Genomic DNA, 15,027 nt, shown 5'->3' on the forward strand with positions numbered 1-15,027 from the left:
AGAAAAGCAGCTGCAAGTTCTCGTGGTGTGTTTATCCTTATCTCTTTTCCAATATATTAAAGAACTAATCAGGCTTTTACACCTAAAGTGGTATCTGAGTTTACTTTCAGCCAATCTATCCATCTCCATGTGTTCTTTCCTGAACCCAAAAATTGGAGAAAAAGGATACTTCATATATCTTGGATGACCACTGACAACTCAGGTGCTGTCTTGACAAACAAAATATTTCAGAACTTCAGTTGTTCATTTCTTGTGATGGCAAGAAGAAGGAACAACCGGTATCAAAGCAGACTATTTCCAGATGGTTGCCTCCAGCTATTATTTTGTTATTCTCATCACCACAAAACTATTTCAGGCAGGATCAAGGCTCTATCCACCAGGACCTTAGTTTCTTGGAAAGGGTTGGACTATAAAAGTATTTTAGAAGCAGCAACGTTTTTCTTTCTAAATATGTTATCAAAGCACTACAGACAATATTCTTTTTCCAGGTCTAGGACAGGGGCTTTGGTTGGACCATTCTCCAGGGTCACCAGGACTGTTCACCTTCTAATTCTGAGGTGTTCTAAGCTATGGTAGCCTACCCGTATAGCTTAGGCTACTGTTGCAGTGATAATCCAAGCATCTACTGATATGGTAAGTTGTGATAAATATGAAGAACATAGCATAGTATAGTCGTGTAAGCAAACTTACAAAAACAGTAGATGTTCAAATGATCACTGCTGCAGTAGCTGCTCCATCTCTCCATCTACCTCATTTTTCTGTTTTTTTTTTTTTTTTTTATACCAGGGTATGGACATATATTTTCATTTCCTGGCAATGTCTTCTCGGGGCTTACTTTCCTCCTTAAAGTTGGCATGAAAGCTTTGAAGGACTTTACACCCAAAATGCATTTTTACTCAGCTTAGTTCAAGTTGACTAATGGCTTGGGTACGTGGAAGGTGCCCTGAAGCTTTGGAATGTGGCTAGCTGTTATATCCTAGGCTGGATATAACCCATATAGCTTAGACTACTTCAGAAGTGATTATTCAATCATTTACTGATATAGTACCTTTACTTACACATCTGTTCTTTCTCAGACAAATGTTAAATACCTTGTTTATTACTGGCAAGTAAGTCATCTTGTAGGATGGCTTACTCTTAAACCAGAACATATTCAGAGATAACAAAACATCATGTCAGACTTTATATCACTCAGAAGACATCATTTATTTCAGTTTCATCAATAGAAGATCTATTTTAAAAGTTGCAAAAGTAATGTATGTACCATTCCCTGTTTAACTTACCACATTGTCAGATGGTTTGAGAAAAGATCATTTGGCTGAAAAATCTCTCCATCATAATAACAAGAGCAGTCAGCTTTCGGCACACACTCTCCTGTCTCAAGTCGGTAAAGCCCAGCAGGGCAATAGCATCCCTCCATGCAAAACTCACTGCAGTCTGTGTTTGGGAAGGAGAGAGACCGGCAGGTCTGGTTGCATGGCGATCCACACTGTTGATATTCTTCACCCTTTGGGCAATGCATTGCTGTTCAAAGACAGAACCAGAGTGATATCACTTAATGTACGACACATAAAATGTATAAAGTTATGTACTGGCAAAATATGTAAACACACCTTTGAAGGACTAATCATGCATGTGTGTTTGTGTACATGTGTGCATGTGTGTAATGCTAATTGTGTGTTTATCTACACTGATGCACATGTGTGTGTGCACGTGTGCATGTTTGCATGCATATGCCTATGTGTGAATACTTTTGCACTTGTGTGCTGGTCTCAGTGTCCCAGCTTACATAAGCATTACAGTGCAGAATATACTTAACTCCCAGTACACCTAATCTTAACTCACAGCTGCTGCAGAGAGTGTACTAAAATCAAAACTGCAATAAATACCATGGTTGTAACAGTCCATTTAAGTGGCTAAATGCATCATCAAAACTTTGGCATCTTTTAACATGGTTGGCTAAACACACAAAAAAGCCACACCTGAATGAATACTCGTCCCAAGTACAACATTATCATGCTTTGAAGTTCAGGGAAGAATGTGAGAAAAAAATCTGATTTTTTTTCTACTTAGCTGCACTTGTAAGAGACATATACACTGGGGGTATAGCAGTAACATAGGCTACAATGGAAAATAACTAGAACAGAGAGATATAGAAGTCAAAGAATGAGTAAATGATAACATATATAAGAAATGAGGCAAAACGCATTAAGCAGGAATGAGCTGCCAGCACCGAAGTTGCAGGAAAGACATGTAGTGAGCAACTGTAGTATACAACCTGCTAATACAGGAAAGTAGGGTGCATAGAAGTGGGATTAACAAATGTACTGAGAGAAGGGCAATCTTAGCCCTGATGAACCTTAACTTTGTAGCAGTGAGATGTGCAGTGCAGTCATAATTTAATTTAATGTACTCAATTATCTGCATAAATGATGTTGTCAATCTTTTAATCACCCACGATATGGGCCGCAAGCATAGAGTTCAATGCAATAGTTAAAGTCAGTTACAGCAGTCACTGAAACATCAGGTTTTATAGCAGCCACTAAATCATCAGGTATTAATAGAAGTGGAAGGAAATTGCATTATCCAGAGAAATCTCATATGGACATTTAGATGCTGAGAAGACTTTATGCAGAAAAGATGGCCTCCTTGACTCTCTTCAAAAGGAACCTTGACGATTGAATGGGAGATAGGAATTCACCCCGAGGATCATGTCAGTCGCCCTGCTAGACAGAGGTCCAGGAAAGTAAATATTGTGGGAAGAAATATCCAGGGAATTGTTATGGCTAGGGTTGTATAGGCCCTAGGGCTGATAGCCTAGTACCGACCTATGAACCTATGAAAGTCAGGATTGAGCTCTTCACCCCAATCTTGATATTAATTACTGGGTCATTAACCACATGTCAAAATAGAACATGCTTTAGTGGAAGTCAAATGTAGGCAGAGAATGAGTATAGCAATGAGGAAAGCAAACATCCATCACCACTAACTCCTCATCATTTGGAGATGGTTTAAACACGAGAGTGAAAGTCTAACGGTGATCATTCTTACCTGAGATTCAGAATCCATGGAGAATTGATAAGAAGTACAGCAAGGAATGAGTTCTAACAATACAGAAGGATAAATTTCAATCACAAAGTGGAACTTTCATGAGAAAGTGGTAGACACTGACAGTGAAGAAAAATAGAGGCAGCAAGGAGGCAGGAGAAAAGGCAGTGAAGTCTGGTAAAAAGAGAAGAAAGTGTGAGAAAATAGGATAACTGGCTTGTCTTAAGATGACCATGGGAAAAAAATGAAACATAACAAATGAAAAAAGATGAGAAGTGCGAGGAGAGACCTGTAAAGAAAAGGCTAGAAATGGTAATTAATTGTGAAAATGCAGGTCTAGGAAGGAGGTGAGCCAACAATGCTTGGGCAAAGAAAACTACAAATACCCTGTTGAGCGCAAAATGAATCTGCAGAACAGTTATTACATTATATTATGTTATTTACATGAATATAAGTCAACTCGGTTAAAAGTATCCATATGTATGTTTAAAACTTATCACATATGTGGGGGGCTTCACCCCCAACACCCCCCAATGTGGGAGTCTGTGCCCCGCACACCCCCCTAACTATTTATTCCTACTCCAGGGTCACGCTACAGTGGGGAAAGGACATAATGCTTTGGTTTCTTGTGTCGACCATATGAGCCGTCAATCATATGAGCTTTCAGTGTTTTGGTGTCACTCAAATGGTTGTCAATCATATGAGCTTTCAGTCATATGAAGTAGACCCATGTGTATATATATATATATATATATATATATATATATATATATATATATAGGGTCTATATTAAATCAGAAAATGCTTAAAAAAGTGAACGCTGATTTATTGACTCCATGTAAGTGAAAGCTTACAATCCCGAACACTTAGAAAAGAGATTTTTTCCCAAGGGAAAAAAAATCGCTGTTCCACAAAAGAAAAAAAAAGAAAAACTTTAAAACATTACATAAAGTGGGGGGCTTCACCTCCCACACCCCCCATACTTAAATATACCAACTCCAAGATCGCACTACAGTGACAAAAATGGCAAAGTAACAGAGGCGGCCAAGCAATTTCTTTCCCAGGGAAAGAAATCGCTTATATACTATTTACCGGCTCGTGCTTTCAAGTTCGATCAAGATGTATTCGAAAGACTGCATCTTTGATCATATAACAGGAACCCTATATATATATATATATATATATATATATATATATATATATATATATATATATATATATATATATATAGATAGATATACTTTCATTACACAAAGGTACGATCCACTGAACTGTACTTACCCGAGCTGAATCCAACGAAGCTGCAGTTCAACGAACGAATGGACTGCCGAATTCCTTTCACAGGGAAAGGAACCACTTGACCACGATGGAAACCAAATGAAATGGAAGAAATGTGAGCCCACCAATGTGAGGGGCTTCACCCTCCACACCCCCAATGTGGGGGGCTTCACCCCCACACCCCCTCTACTTAAATATACCAACTCTGAGATTGCACTACACGGAGGACAGGACACTGTTCACCATGGTGGTCAAGTGGTTTCCTTTCCATGTGAAAGGACTTCAGCAGTCCATTCATTCATTGAACTGCAGCTTTGGTAGCTTCAACTCAGGTTAAGTACAATTCCGTGGATCGTACTTTCATGTAAAAAAAGTAGATCCACACATATATATATATATATATATATATATATATATATATATATATATATATATATATATATATATAGACATATAGGTCTAGTGACATTAGTATAAACTGCTTAAAGTCAACATAAAAATTGTTGACAAAAAAGGTCTAAAGCAGATAACATCAACAGAATCATTATTATACCTGTGAGGGGTATATATATATGCCCTTTTCCCACTGTAGTGCAACATCAGAGTTGGTACGTTTATTTAATGAGGGAGGGGTGCAGGTAGACTTGGCATCCTCCAGAAACATTGTTTTTTGATGTATTTACTTTCTGTCAGCCTTTTTGGTTTAGACCATTTTTGTTGACCATTCTCATGTTGACCTTGAGCAGTTTAGACTAATGTCATTATATCTAGATACATATATGCATATATACATATATATGTATATATATATATATATATATATATATATATATATATACATATATATATATATATATATATATATATATGTGTGTGTGTATATATATATATATATATATATATATATATATATATATAAAATGTATACACACATATACACATATATATGAAATAGCCACTGATAGGGATAGAAATTTAGAAATGCCAGCCTTTTTACTGACAACACCAAGACTGTTGTCACAGTTGTGATGATGAAGTCATTCCTTACCAATTAACAGCTGCCTTTCAAGGTGGCAAGACAGGTAAGGGAAGTTATTATAATCAAGGAAAAGAGATATTGTTTGTGTAAGATGTATTTAATTATTGTCGTAGCCAGTTCTGGTGGAGTTCATCTTAGAAAGGGGACTAACTAATGGTAGTTCAGAGAAAATGTCATGATGAAACTCAGAGTAGGCCAGGATGTATAAATTCCAAGGCAAAGGAGAATTAGTAATGTTAAAATATGAAGTACTCTTTATTAACTGTAAAGAATGTAGGAACAGTATTTTGAAAAAAATGTTACATTGAGAATATGGGATCCTGTCAAAATGTGAGGGAGCACTTATTTATATAAAAAGTAGGTTTCAAGAAAAGATTTCTGTCAGAGGTACTTGGAATTGAAATAGTGGAAAGCATTTTATGACTGAAGAAAAAATATATCCAGTAATTCATGGCCAGAGAGCATGTATCAGGCTTGAAGGCTTTAGCTGAGGCGCAAGAATATTTTATGGTAGTTTAAAAAAATTCTCCTGATGCATATTATTTGGTCATGAATTTTTACAGGAAGACACACAAATATCCAATATGAGGAAAGAGACATTGTAGGAAAAACATACACAGTAAAAGCTATTTTGATTAAGATGGACACAAAAAGCTGAAGGGGAAGAAATGAATAGAGAAGGCGAGCCAGCACACCTTAACTGCCATTATGGTCTTAATTTTGTGTTTGCAATTTTTTATAATCATTGGAAATCTGTGGGAATAATATTCCTAGAGATTGCTGCATATTCAAGTAAAATATCAGGATTCCAGGAGTTTTAAGAGCCTTGCTGTCATTTACAAAGTTATGAACACATTGTCCAATTTTCCTTTATCCTAGCATTGACCCGTTTCTTTCATGCAACCACTAGGTGTCACTTCCTGCTTAGTTTAAGTAGGCGCTCCCCTTCAACTTCTTATAAAACTAACCTGCGAGTGAGTTAAGGCATATTTAAATGCTTCATCTTGCCACATGAAACAAGGTTTCCACCACTGCTCAACCATTGAACGATGGGTGCAGTTATACTCTAAATAACCCATGTCAAAATAAAATAAAATAAAAACTGGGAAACTAGTCTGCTATGGTTCAAAACATCATTCATTTTCTTTTGTGATAACTTTGAAATCTGCTGTTTGTGTTACTTAGTAATATCTCTCGCATTCTGTATATAACTCCTTCAGTGCACACACACACACACACACACACACACACACACACACACACACACACACACGCACACACACACGCTTAATAGAAAGAGATGAAAAGTAAGGCATTTAAAGTGTCCACCCTGGGCTTAGGCTTAACAGGACTGTTTGGACTGTTTTCGAAAACATTAAACAATCTATGGGCAAGATTATGCTGACATTACAGTATTATAATAGCTATAATTATCTAAGCAATAAGACATCATTATGGGTACTGAATGAAGTTTAAGGAATCAGCTATGATGTGGTTAGGTAGAAGACCACAAGCCAAGTAAAACCAGGCAATGGATTTTCCAGTCAACAAAAAGTATAAGAAAACAGGGGCAGCTCTTAGTGTTTGAATTTGTTTTTGTGTGTAGAGAAAATGAGGCAATGAAAGAGCTAAAAGTTAACTTGCTTGTTCAATGCTTCTTTTTTTTTTCTAAACAGTCTGTATTTTGGGACCGGAAAGTGAAAAAAAAAAAAACAACATGTGCTCTATAAAGGGAATAGATATATGTAGTGCAATGGCCAACCTGATTGCAGTGGAGTTGAAATGAGAAAGTTTTGTATGCAAAAAGGAGATAGCTTTGTAGGCAGAAAGAATGATTTATTAAAAGTGCAATATAGTGTGCATGCCTTACACTGCCAACAATTAAATAAACTCAGCTCATTTTCATATGATGCAAAAAACAGAATAAAGGAAACACCAAACAGTCAAGGCCATGACACGTTGTGGCCAGCGATTCCTTGAGAAGTGATGGGAAGTTTATTTGGGGCAAAGGCCTGTGATTACAGAAGGGTAGAAGCTCAGCAAAAGGACATTGTAAGCAGTGAGAATAAGCATTAATGCAGAGCTGTGGGGGTCTGAAAAAGGATTGTTACAAGGAAGGAAATTAACTACATACATGTGTGATAACATGTGGCTGCCAACATGGACATCTGATAAGCCAAGGGGGGTATTAGTCATTGGTATACTAAAGGATAACAGGAGGGACAAGCTGCACTGGAAAGTTACCTGTATCAGCCTGCATATATCATAGAATCCTCTGTGATGACCGTGCCCTGGCCCAGCAATCAAGTAGCCTCAGTCCTCACCACTAACACCAGGGAGGTCATCTTCTAGAAGAGGAAAGAATAACTAATACACACAGTAAAATACAATTTCCCTTAAGTGCACACAGAGATCACCAGGTCCCCAATAAGACTCCCCACTGGCACACAGCTATAGGGTCCAGGTCTCAGCCTAACTGGGCAAGCTAAAACCTCAGTACCCTCTCTGTCCAACCAGTGCTTCATGTCCCTGCCAAGTATCTGACACAACATACACACACTTTGAGATAAGTATTTATACACTTCACAGACACTCCTAGGAAAGGCTGACACAGATTCTCCAACTGTGCCCCTTTACCCAGACTACATGGTAGTAATTACTGCCACCACCCAGTTAATAATATCAGCTACTAAAACGCCCTTAAAAGGGTGCCCAATTATTACTGTGAAATATTAATATCCAATGGTAGTATGACTAACAGTCAAGCCTTACTTTAGAGTGGCCTATTACAATAACCTTTATAAATATGCAATGTACTCTAGAGCATATCTCTACACAAATCAGCCACAGGCAGAAGGGTTTAAAAATATTTAATAATAAATAATTAAAACACAAGACAAGACTACTACACCACAGAGATATCTAAGAGTTCAGAGATCACACAGAAACTTAAAATAATACAGTAGGATAGGTCTGATTTCAAAGAAAAATACCTAATTAATCTTTACTAGCTTTAACTATTCCTACAAGAAATCACAGTGCTAAAAACTTACATGTGAGCATAAGCAGAGTGCTGGTAAGTTGGGATATCAAGATCAAAATGCTCTCTATCTCTCTCTGAGACACAGTTTATAAAACATCACTAACAAACATGTCTCCAGGTCCCCCGCATATTACATCATTTTGTGTTAATTTCCATTACATCATTTCTTTGACACTTAACCTGGAGTTCCCAGGCTAATAAAAACTGCATTATTTGGCAAGCTAACACCTGTACAGTAGACTACAACACTAAAAGGCATTTCACATATACACTCTAGCAATTAGTCCTTAGTTAACAAAATAGACAGAATGTCTTCAGCCAGCCTGACTCGAACCAACTTTAAAGATCAAAGAATGTCATAAAATCATTTCAATTTCAAAAGACAAATCTGAAAGGCTTGACTTAGCTTATCTTTACAGCAAGGGGGCAATGTTGTAACAATCTTGAAGTTCACATTTTACAGTGTTTTCTTTACACGCAAGAAACATGCCTGTATTTTACATTTATTATCAAGAAAACATGCCTGTATTTTACATTTATTTACAAATGCCAGAATTAGATATCAAATTCTATTTGACTAGGCTAGCAGCCTTCACCCATCTCTCCCCAATCATCACATCTCTTCACCCCCGGGGAACTCAAGTGAGATTTTGAAGTGCCCGTTGAGAAACATCGCTTGAGAGTGTCAGGTCTATCTGGGTGTACCTCACCCCATTCCCTGTCTTAAGAGCCCATCTGCATTGGCATTGCTACTCCCACTGCGGTGCTGCACTGACATATCATATGCTTGCTACCCCGTGCTCCATCTTAGCAACTTGGCATTTTGCTGACTGGCTCTGTTTAACCATGTTAGAGGGTTGTGATCTGTCATCACAGTGAATTTTCTTCCATACATATAAGGCTGAAGTTTTTGTAGTGCCCACACTATGGCTAGACATTCCTTTTCTACCGCTGCATAGCATTCCTCCCTGGGTTGGAGCTTACAACTGTGGTAAACCAATGGGTGCTCTTCTCTCTCTGAAGTACTCTGGCTAAGTACAGCCCCCACCCCATAGTTTGAAGCATCCACCTGCACAACAAAGTTTTTGCTGTAGTCTGGACTGGCTAACACAGGGGGCCCTCCCAAAGCTTCCTTAAGCTTCTGAAATGCCTGCTCACATGCTGGGGTCCACACTACCTTATCTGGCCTATTCTTCCTTGTCAGGTCTGTGAGGGGAGCAGCTATGGTACTATAATTGGGAAAAAACTCTCTGTAGTACCCTGCTGTCCATAAAAATGCCATCACCTGCTTTTTGGTAAAAGGTGCAGGCCATGCCTGAATAGCTTCTACTTTGGCAGGTTCTAGCCTTATCTTACCACTCCCCACTCTATGTCCTAGGTAGGAGACCTGTGCTATACCCACCTGACATTTGCTCGGCTTAATAGTCAACCCTGCCCTCTGTAGTCTTCCCAGCACCTCCCTGACATGCTGAAGGTGCTCTTGCCAGGAATGGCTGTAGATAGCAATATCATATATGTAAGCAAGGGCAAACCATCCTGCTCCTGCTAAGATATGATCTACCAGCCTCTGAAAAGTCACTGGGGCATTCTTCATTCCAAAGGGCATCTTTGTGAATTCATACAAGCCAAAAGGAGTCACAAAGGCTGACTTCTCTCTAGCACTGGGAGTCAAGGGCTCCTGGAAGTAACCCTTGGTAAGATCAATGGTTGTAAGATACTTAGCCCCAGCCAGCTGCTCTAGGGTCTCATCTGTCCTAGGCATGGGGTAAACATCCGACTCTGTGTGACTATTTAATTTCCTGTAATCCACACAGAACATGTTGCTGCCATCCTTCTTTGGCACCAACACCATTGGTGAGGCTCAGGGACTGTTGGACTCTTGAATCACCCTTAGTTTCAACATCGCCTGTACCTCCTCCCTTAGAGTCTGTTTGACTCTCTCAGGCACCCTATAAGGGGCCTGCCTAATAGGCCTTTGGGGTCCTGTATCCACCTGGTGCTGCACCAGGTGGGTGCTCCCTGTTTTCCCGGTGAACATGCCCCCAAACTCCTGCAACACTGCTCAGATTTCTTGAACCTGGGTAGGAGATAGCTGCTGGGACATTGCTACCCCTTCCACCGAGGTGTCAGCCCAAGCCTCACTGAGGAAATCAGTCCCCAGATCTCCCTCAGACTCCTCCTGCAATCCACTGCAAATGCTCAGCACAAGGGTTTCGCTATCATGGTAGGGTTTCATCATTTTAACATGGTACAATTTGTACCCCTGCCATCTGCCTAGCACATCCACCATGTAGTTAACATCACTTACCTTTCTTACCTCCTTGTAGATTCCCTCCCAAGCTGCTTGCAACTTGTTGCATCTGACAGGAATGAGAACCATCACCTGCTGCCCTACAGCATACTCTCTAGCTCGAGCATGCCTGTCATACCACACCTTTTTCTGTTGTTGGCTTCTGCCAGGTTCTCCTGGGCCAAGCCCATGAGTTCCCTGAGCCCTGTCCTGAGGTTTAGGACATATGCCACAACAGACTCCTTGTGAGACTCACACTCACCTTCCCACTCATCTCAAATTAAATCTAGAGGTCCCCTCACCCTATGCCCATACAGCAACTCAAAGGGTGAAAAACCTGTGGATTCCTGGGGAACCTCCCTGTAAGCAAACAACAGATGGGGCAAATATTTGTCCCACTTCCTCTTAAACTGATCTGCAAATGCCCGTAGCATGGACTTGATTGTAGAGTTTAACCTCTCAACAAGACCATTAGTCTGGGGATGGTAGGGGGTGGTCTTCATGTGCTTCATCCCACAGGACTTCCACAGACAAGCCAGCAAGTCTGACATGAAACTGGCACCTCTGTCAGACAGTATTTCCTTTGGGAAACCTACCCTGCTGAAAATCTCTAGCAAAGCATTTGCCACCTTCTCCACCTCAATGGAGGACAAAGCCACTGCCTCAGGGTATCGTGTAGCATAATCTACAATCACTAGGATATACTTTTTCCCTGTGGAACTTGGGGTACTCAGAGGACCCACAATATCCATAGCTACCCTCTGAAATGGCTTTTCAATCACAGGCAATGGCATCAAAGGAGCACTCACCTTGTATCTTGCCTTGCCTACCTTTTGGCACTGCTCACAGGTCCTGCAGTACCCTGTTACATCTCTGGAAATTCCAGGCCAATAGAAGTTTTGCATAATACGCCTCTTTGTATGTTTTATGCCCATGTGACCTGCAAAGGGAATATCATGGGCTATGGCTGGAAGCGCCAGATGGTAAGCTCTAGGCACTACCAACTGCTGTACTCTCTCACCTTCTAGGCCTCCCTCCGGGGTCCACTCTCTGTACAGTTCCAATATACAGATTCCCCCTTCTCTTGAGAATCAGGTGCTTCCCTAGCTACCTGCCTCAGGCCTTGCAATGTAGGGTCTGAGAGCTGAGCCTGTCTCAAGTTTCTTCTTGTAACCCTTCCCACCTCCCCTTCCACTGGAAGTCTGGTATCCTCTGACAGTGGTGCATCACTGGCAGCCTGGGTACTACTACTCACCTCTACCTTTGCAGTTACCCTGTACAAGGGAACATCAGTACCCACAAGCAGCTGTGGTTCACATTCAGTCTCACTGCTACAGCATAGCTCACTCCCTGAAGTAACCACCTCAGCAGTCCTGGCTGCAAATATGCAGTCTGTCTGGGTCTCCCCAGGCTACCAGACCAACATGCTTGTCTCCTAGCCTCACTGCGTGTAACTGCATAAGTACATAGTACTGCCTCATCCAAATCCTTCCCTCTCAGGACATTTGCAGGATGGTAGTTCCATACCCCTGTTGTCTCAAGACAACCCACTATTGGCATTTTGTCTTTACCACTTACTGGCTCCCTCTCCTTTGGTTCCCCTCCTTACCTCCATGGACATCTGTATGCCACATGGCCCCACTGGCTGCATTCAAAACATTTAGCCCTAGCTCCTGGACATGTACCTGGACTAGTGGCTTCCCCTGCTACTGGTGGATTCTGTTGGAGCAGTCTGTGCTGCCCACCATGGGTTCCTTTATTCCCATGAGCAGTACTGGGGGTCCCTTTCCTGTGCAGGGCTGCCCTGCTTGCTAGGTATAGGTCTCCCTTCTTCCCCAACTCCTCTGAAGAAGCACACTGTTTATCAGCTAACCAGATCCTCATGTCCTCAGGCAAAAGTGATAAAGGCTTGTTCCCTTACCAAAAGTTCTGCCAGCCCTTCAAAAGTCACTCACCCAGCTATGAAAATAAGTGCTCAGTTCAACAACGTATTCACATACATTTTCATCTGCTTTGTGTCTATGCTCACAAAACTTTTTCCTATACATTTCAGGTGTTAGCTTAAAGCATTCTAACAAATGTCTTTTTACAGCAGTATAATCAAAACAGTCAGCGTCATGCATTTTTGCTAAAGAAGTTACAGCTTTTCCATGGAGTAAGGGGGTCAGAAACTGTACCCAGAGCCTTTGGTCAACTTCATACTGTTTACATACCCACTCAAACATATGAATGAAGCTATCAAAAGTATCCCCCTCTTTAAACTGTGGAAGAAATTTACTGACCTTTTGTGCTTCTCGGGTCCAGTTACTCCCTTCCCCATTACCTCCATGACTCTGGCAAAGAGTCAGCATTTCCCTCTCATGTCTCCTCTGCCATTCATTTTCCTCAGCTTGTAGACTCTTCATTTTCTCAGCTGCTTCTAGTTCCATATGACTGGCTTCCAACTAAAGTCTCTTTAGCTTCAGCTGGATTTTTAAGTCCACTGCAGAAAGGTTGTGCTGTCCATTCTCCGAGGATATTGTATCTCCACTGTCAGTCTGATTGTCCACCAGGCTCCTGCTTTCTGATGCAGCTGTAACCAAGGCTGCAATCAGGTCTGCTTTAGTCAGGTTTCCATGCACAAGTCCCCTAGCCTGGCACATCTCCGCCAGCTGGCTCCTTGTCAGCTTTCCATACTCTTCTACTGACATGCTGTCTGCTCACCCTGACTAGCACTTAACTAACAAAAGAAATAAAACAATTGTGATCTGAACTCTGAGTATACACTGCATGGCTGTTTTAGAGTACAAAACACTTTTAGAGATCACTGTACATAAGCTACAGGAATTCGCTCTACCCCACACCACTACAAGCCAATTAGTATGTGAAGTAGATCCCACCACTGCCAAACACTTGTGATGACCATGCCCTGGCCCAGCAATCAAGGATCCTCAATCCTCATGACTAATACTAGGGAGGTTGTCATCTAGAAGAGGAAAGGATAACTAATACACACAGTAAAGTACAATTCCCTTAAGTGCACACAGAGATCGCAGTCAGTCTGGGTCTGGTTGCTCCCTTGCTCACCAAGTCCCCAATAAGACTCCCTACTGGCACAGCTATAGGGTCAAGGTCTTAGCCTAACTGGGCAAGCTAAAACCTCCAGTACCCTCTCTGTCCAACCAGTGCTTCGTGTCCCTGCCAAGTAGCTGACACAACACACACACACTTTGAGATAAGCATTTTTGCACTTCACAGACACTCCTGGGAAAGGCTGACACAGATTCCCCAACTGTGCCCCTTTACCCACACTACACGGTAGTAATTACTGCCACCACCCAGTTAATAATATCAGCTACTAAAAGGCCCTTAAAAGGGTGTCCAATTATTACTGTGCAATATTAATATCCAATGGTAGTATGACTAACAGGCAAGGCTTACTTTAGAGTGGCCTATTACAATAACCTTTATAAATATGCAATGTACTCTAGAGCATATCTCTACACAAATTAGCCACAGGTAGAAGGTTTTAAAAATATTTAATAATAAATAATTAAAACACAAGACAAGACTACTACACCACAGAGATATCTAAGAGTTCATAGATCACACAGAAACTTAAAATAATACAGTAGGACAGGTCTGATTTCAAAGAAAAATACCTAATTAATCTTTACTAGCTTTAACTATTCCTACAAGAAATCAGACTGCTAAAAACTTACATGTGAGCATAAGTGGAGTGCTGGTAAGTTGGATGTCAAGATCAAAATGATCTCTATCTCTCTCTGAGACACAGTTTACAAAACATCACTAACAAACATGTATCTGGGTCCTCCGCAGATTACATCATTTTGTGTTAGTTTCCATTACATCATTTCTTTGACACTTAACCTGGAGTTCCCAGGCTAATAAAAACTGCATTATTTAGCAAGCTAACACTTGCACAGTAGACTACAACACTAAAAGGCATTTCACTTATACACTCTAGCAATTAGTCCTTAGTTAACACAATAGACAGAATGTCTTCAGCCAGCCTGACCGGAACCAACTTTAAAGATCAAAGAATGTTATAAAATCATTTCAGTTTCAAAAGACAAATTTGAAAGGCTTGACTTAGTTTATCTTACAGCAAGGGGGCAATGTTGTAACAATCTTGAAGTTCATATTTTACAGTGTTTTCTTTACACTCAAGAAACATGCCTGTGTTTTACATTTATTATCAAGAAAACATGCCTGTATTTTACATTTATTTACAAATGCCAGAATTAGATATCAAATTCTATTTGACTAGGCTGGCAGCCTTCGCCCATCTCTCCCCAATTGTCACATCCTCAAACCCCCTCCCAAATA

General features: G+C 40.5%; 1 protein-coding gene across 1 annotated transcript in view; it reads right to left on the reverse strand.

The window, feature by feature from the left end:
* The window catches only part of VWF (von Willebrand factor), a 749,192-nt gene that overhangs the window by 513,755 nt on the left and 220,410 nt on the right, over positions 1-15,027 (reverse strand). Inside the window, exon 16 of the mRNA XM_044087471.1 lies at positions 1,284-1,524. Within this exon, the coding sequence (XP_043943406.1) occupies positions 1,284-1,524 (241 nt within the window). The remainder of the gene's footprint in view (positions 1-1,283; positions 1,525-15,027) is intronic.

This window comes from Protopterus annectens, chromosome 11.part0, assembly GCF_019279795.1.
Source record: "Protopterus annectens isolate FY-2018-M chromosome 11.part0, PAN1.0, whole genome shotgun sequence".
NCBI lineage: Eukaryota > Metazoa > Chordata > Ceratodontiformes > Protopteridae > Protopterus > Protopterus annectens.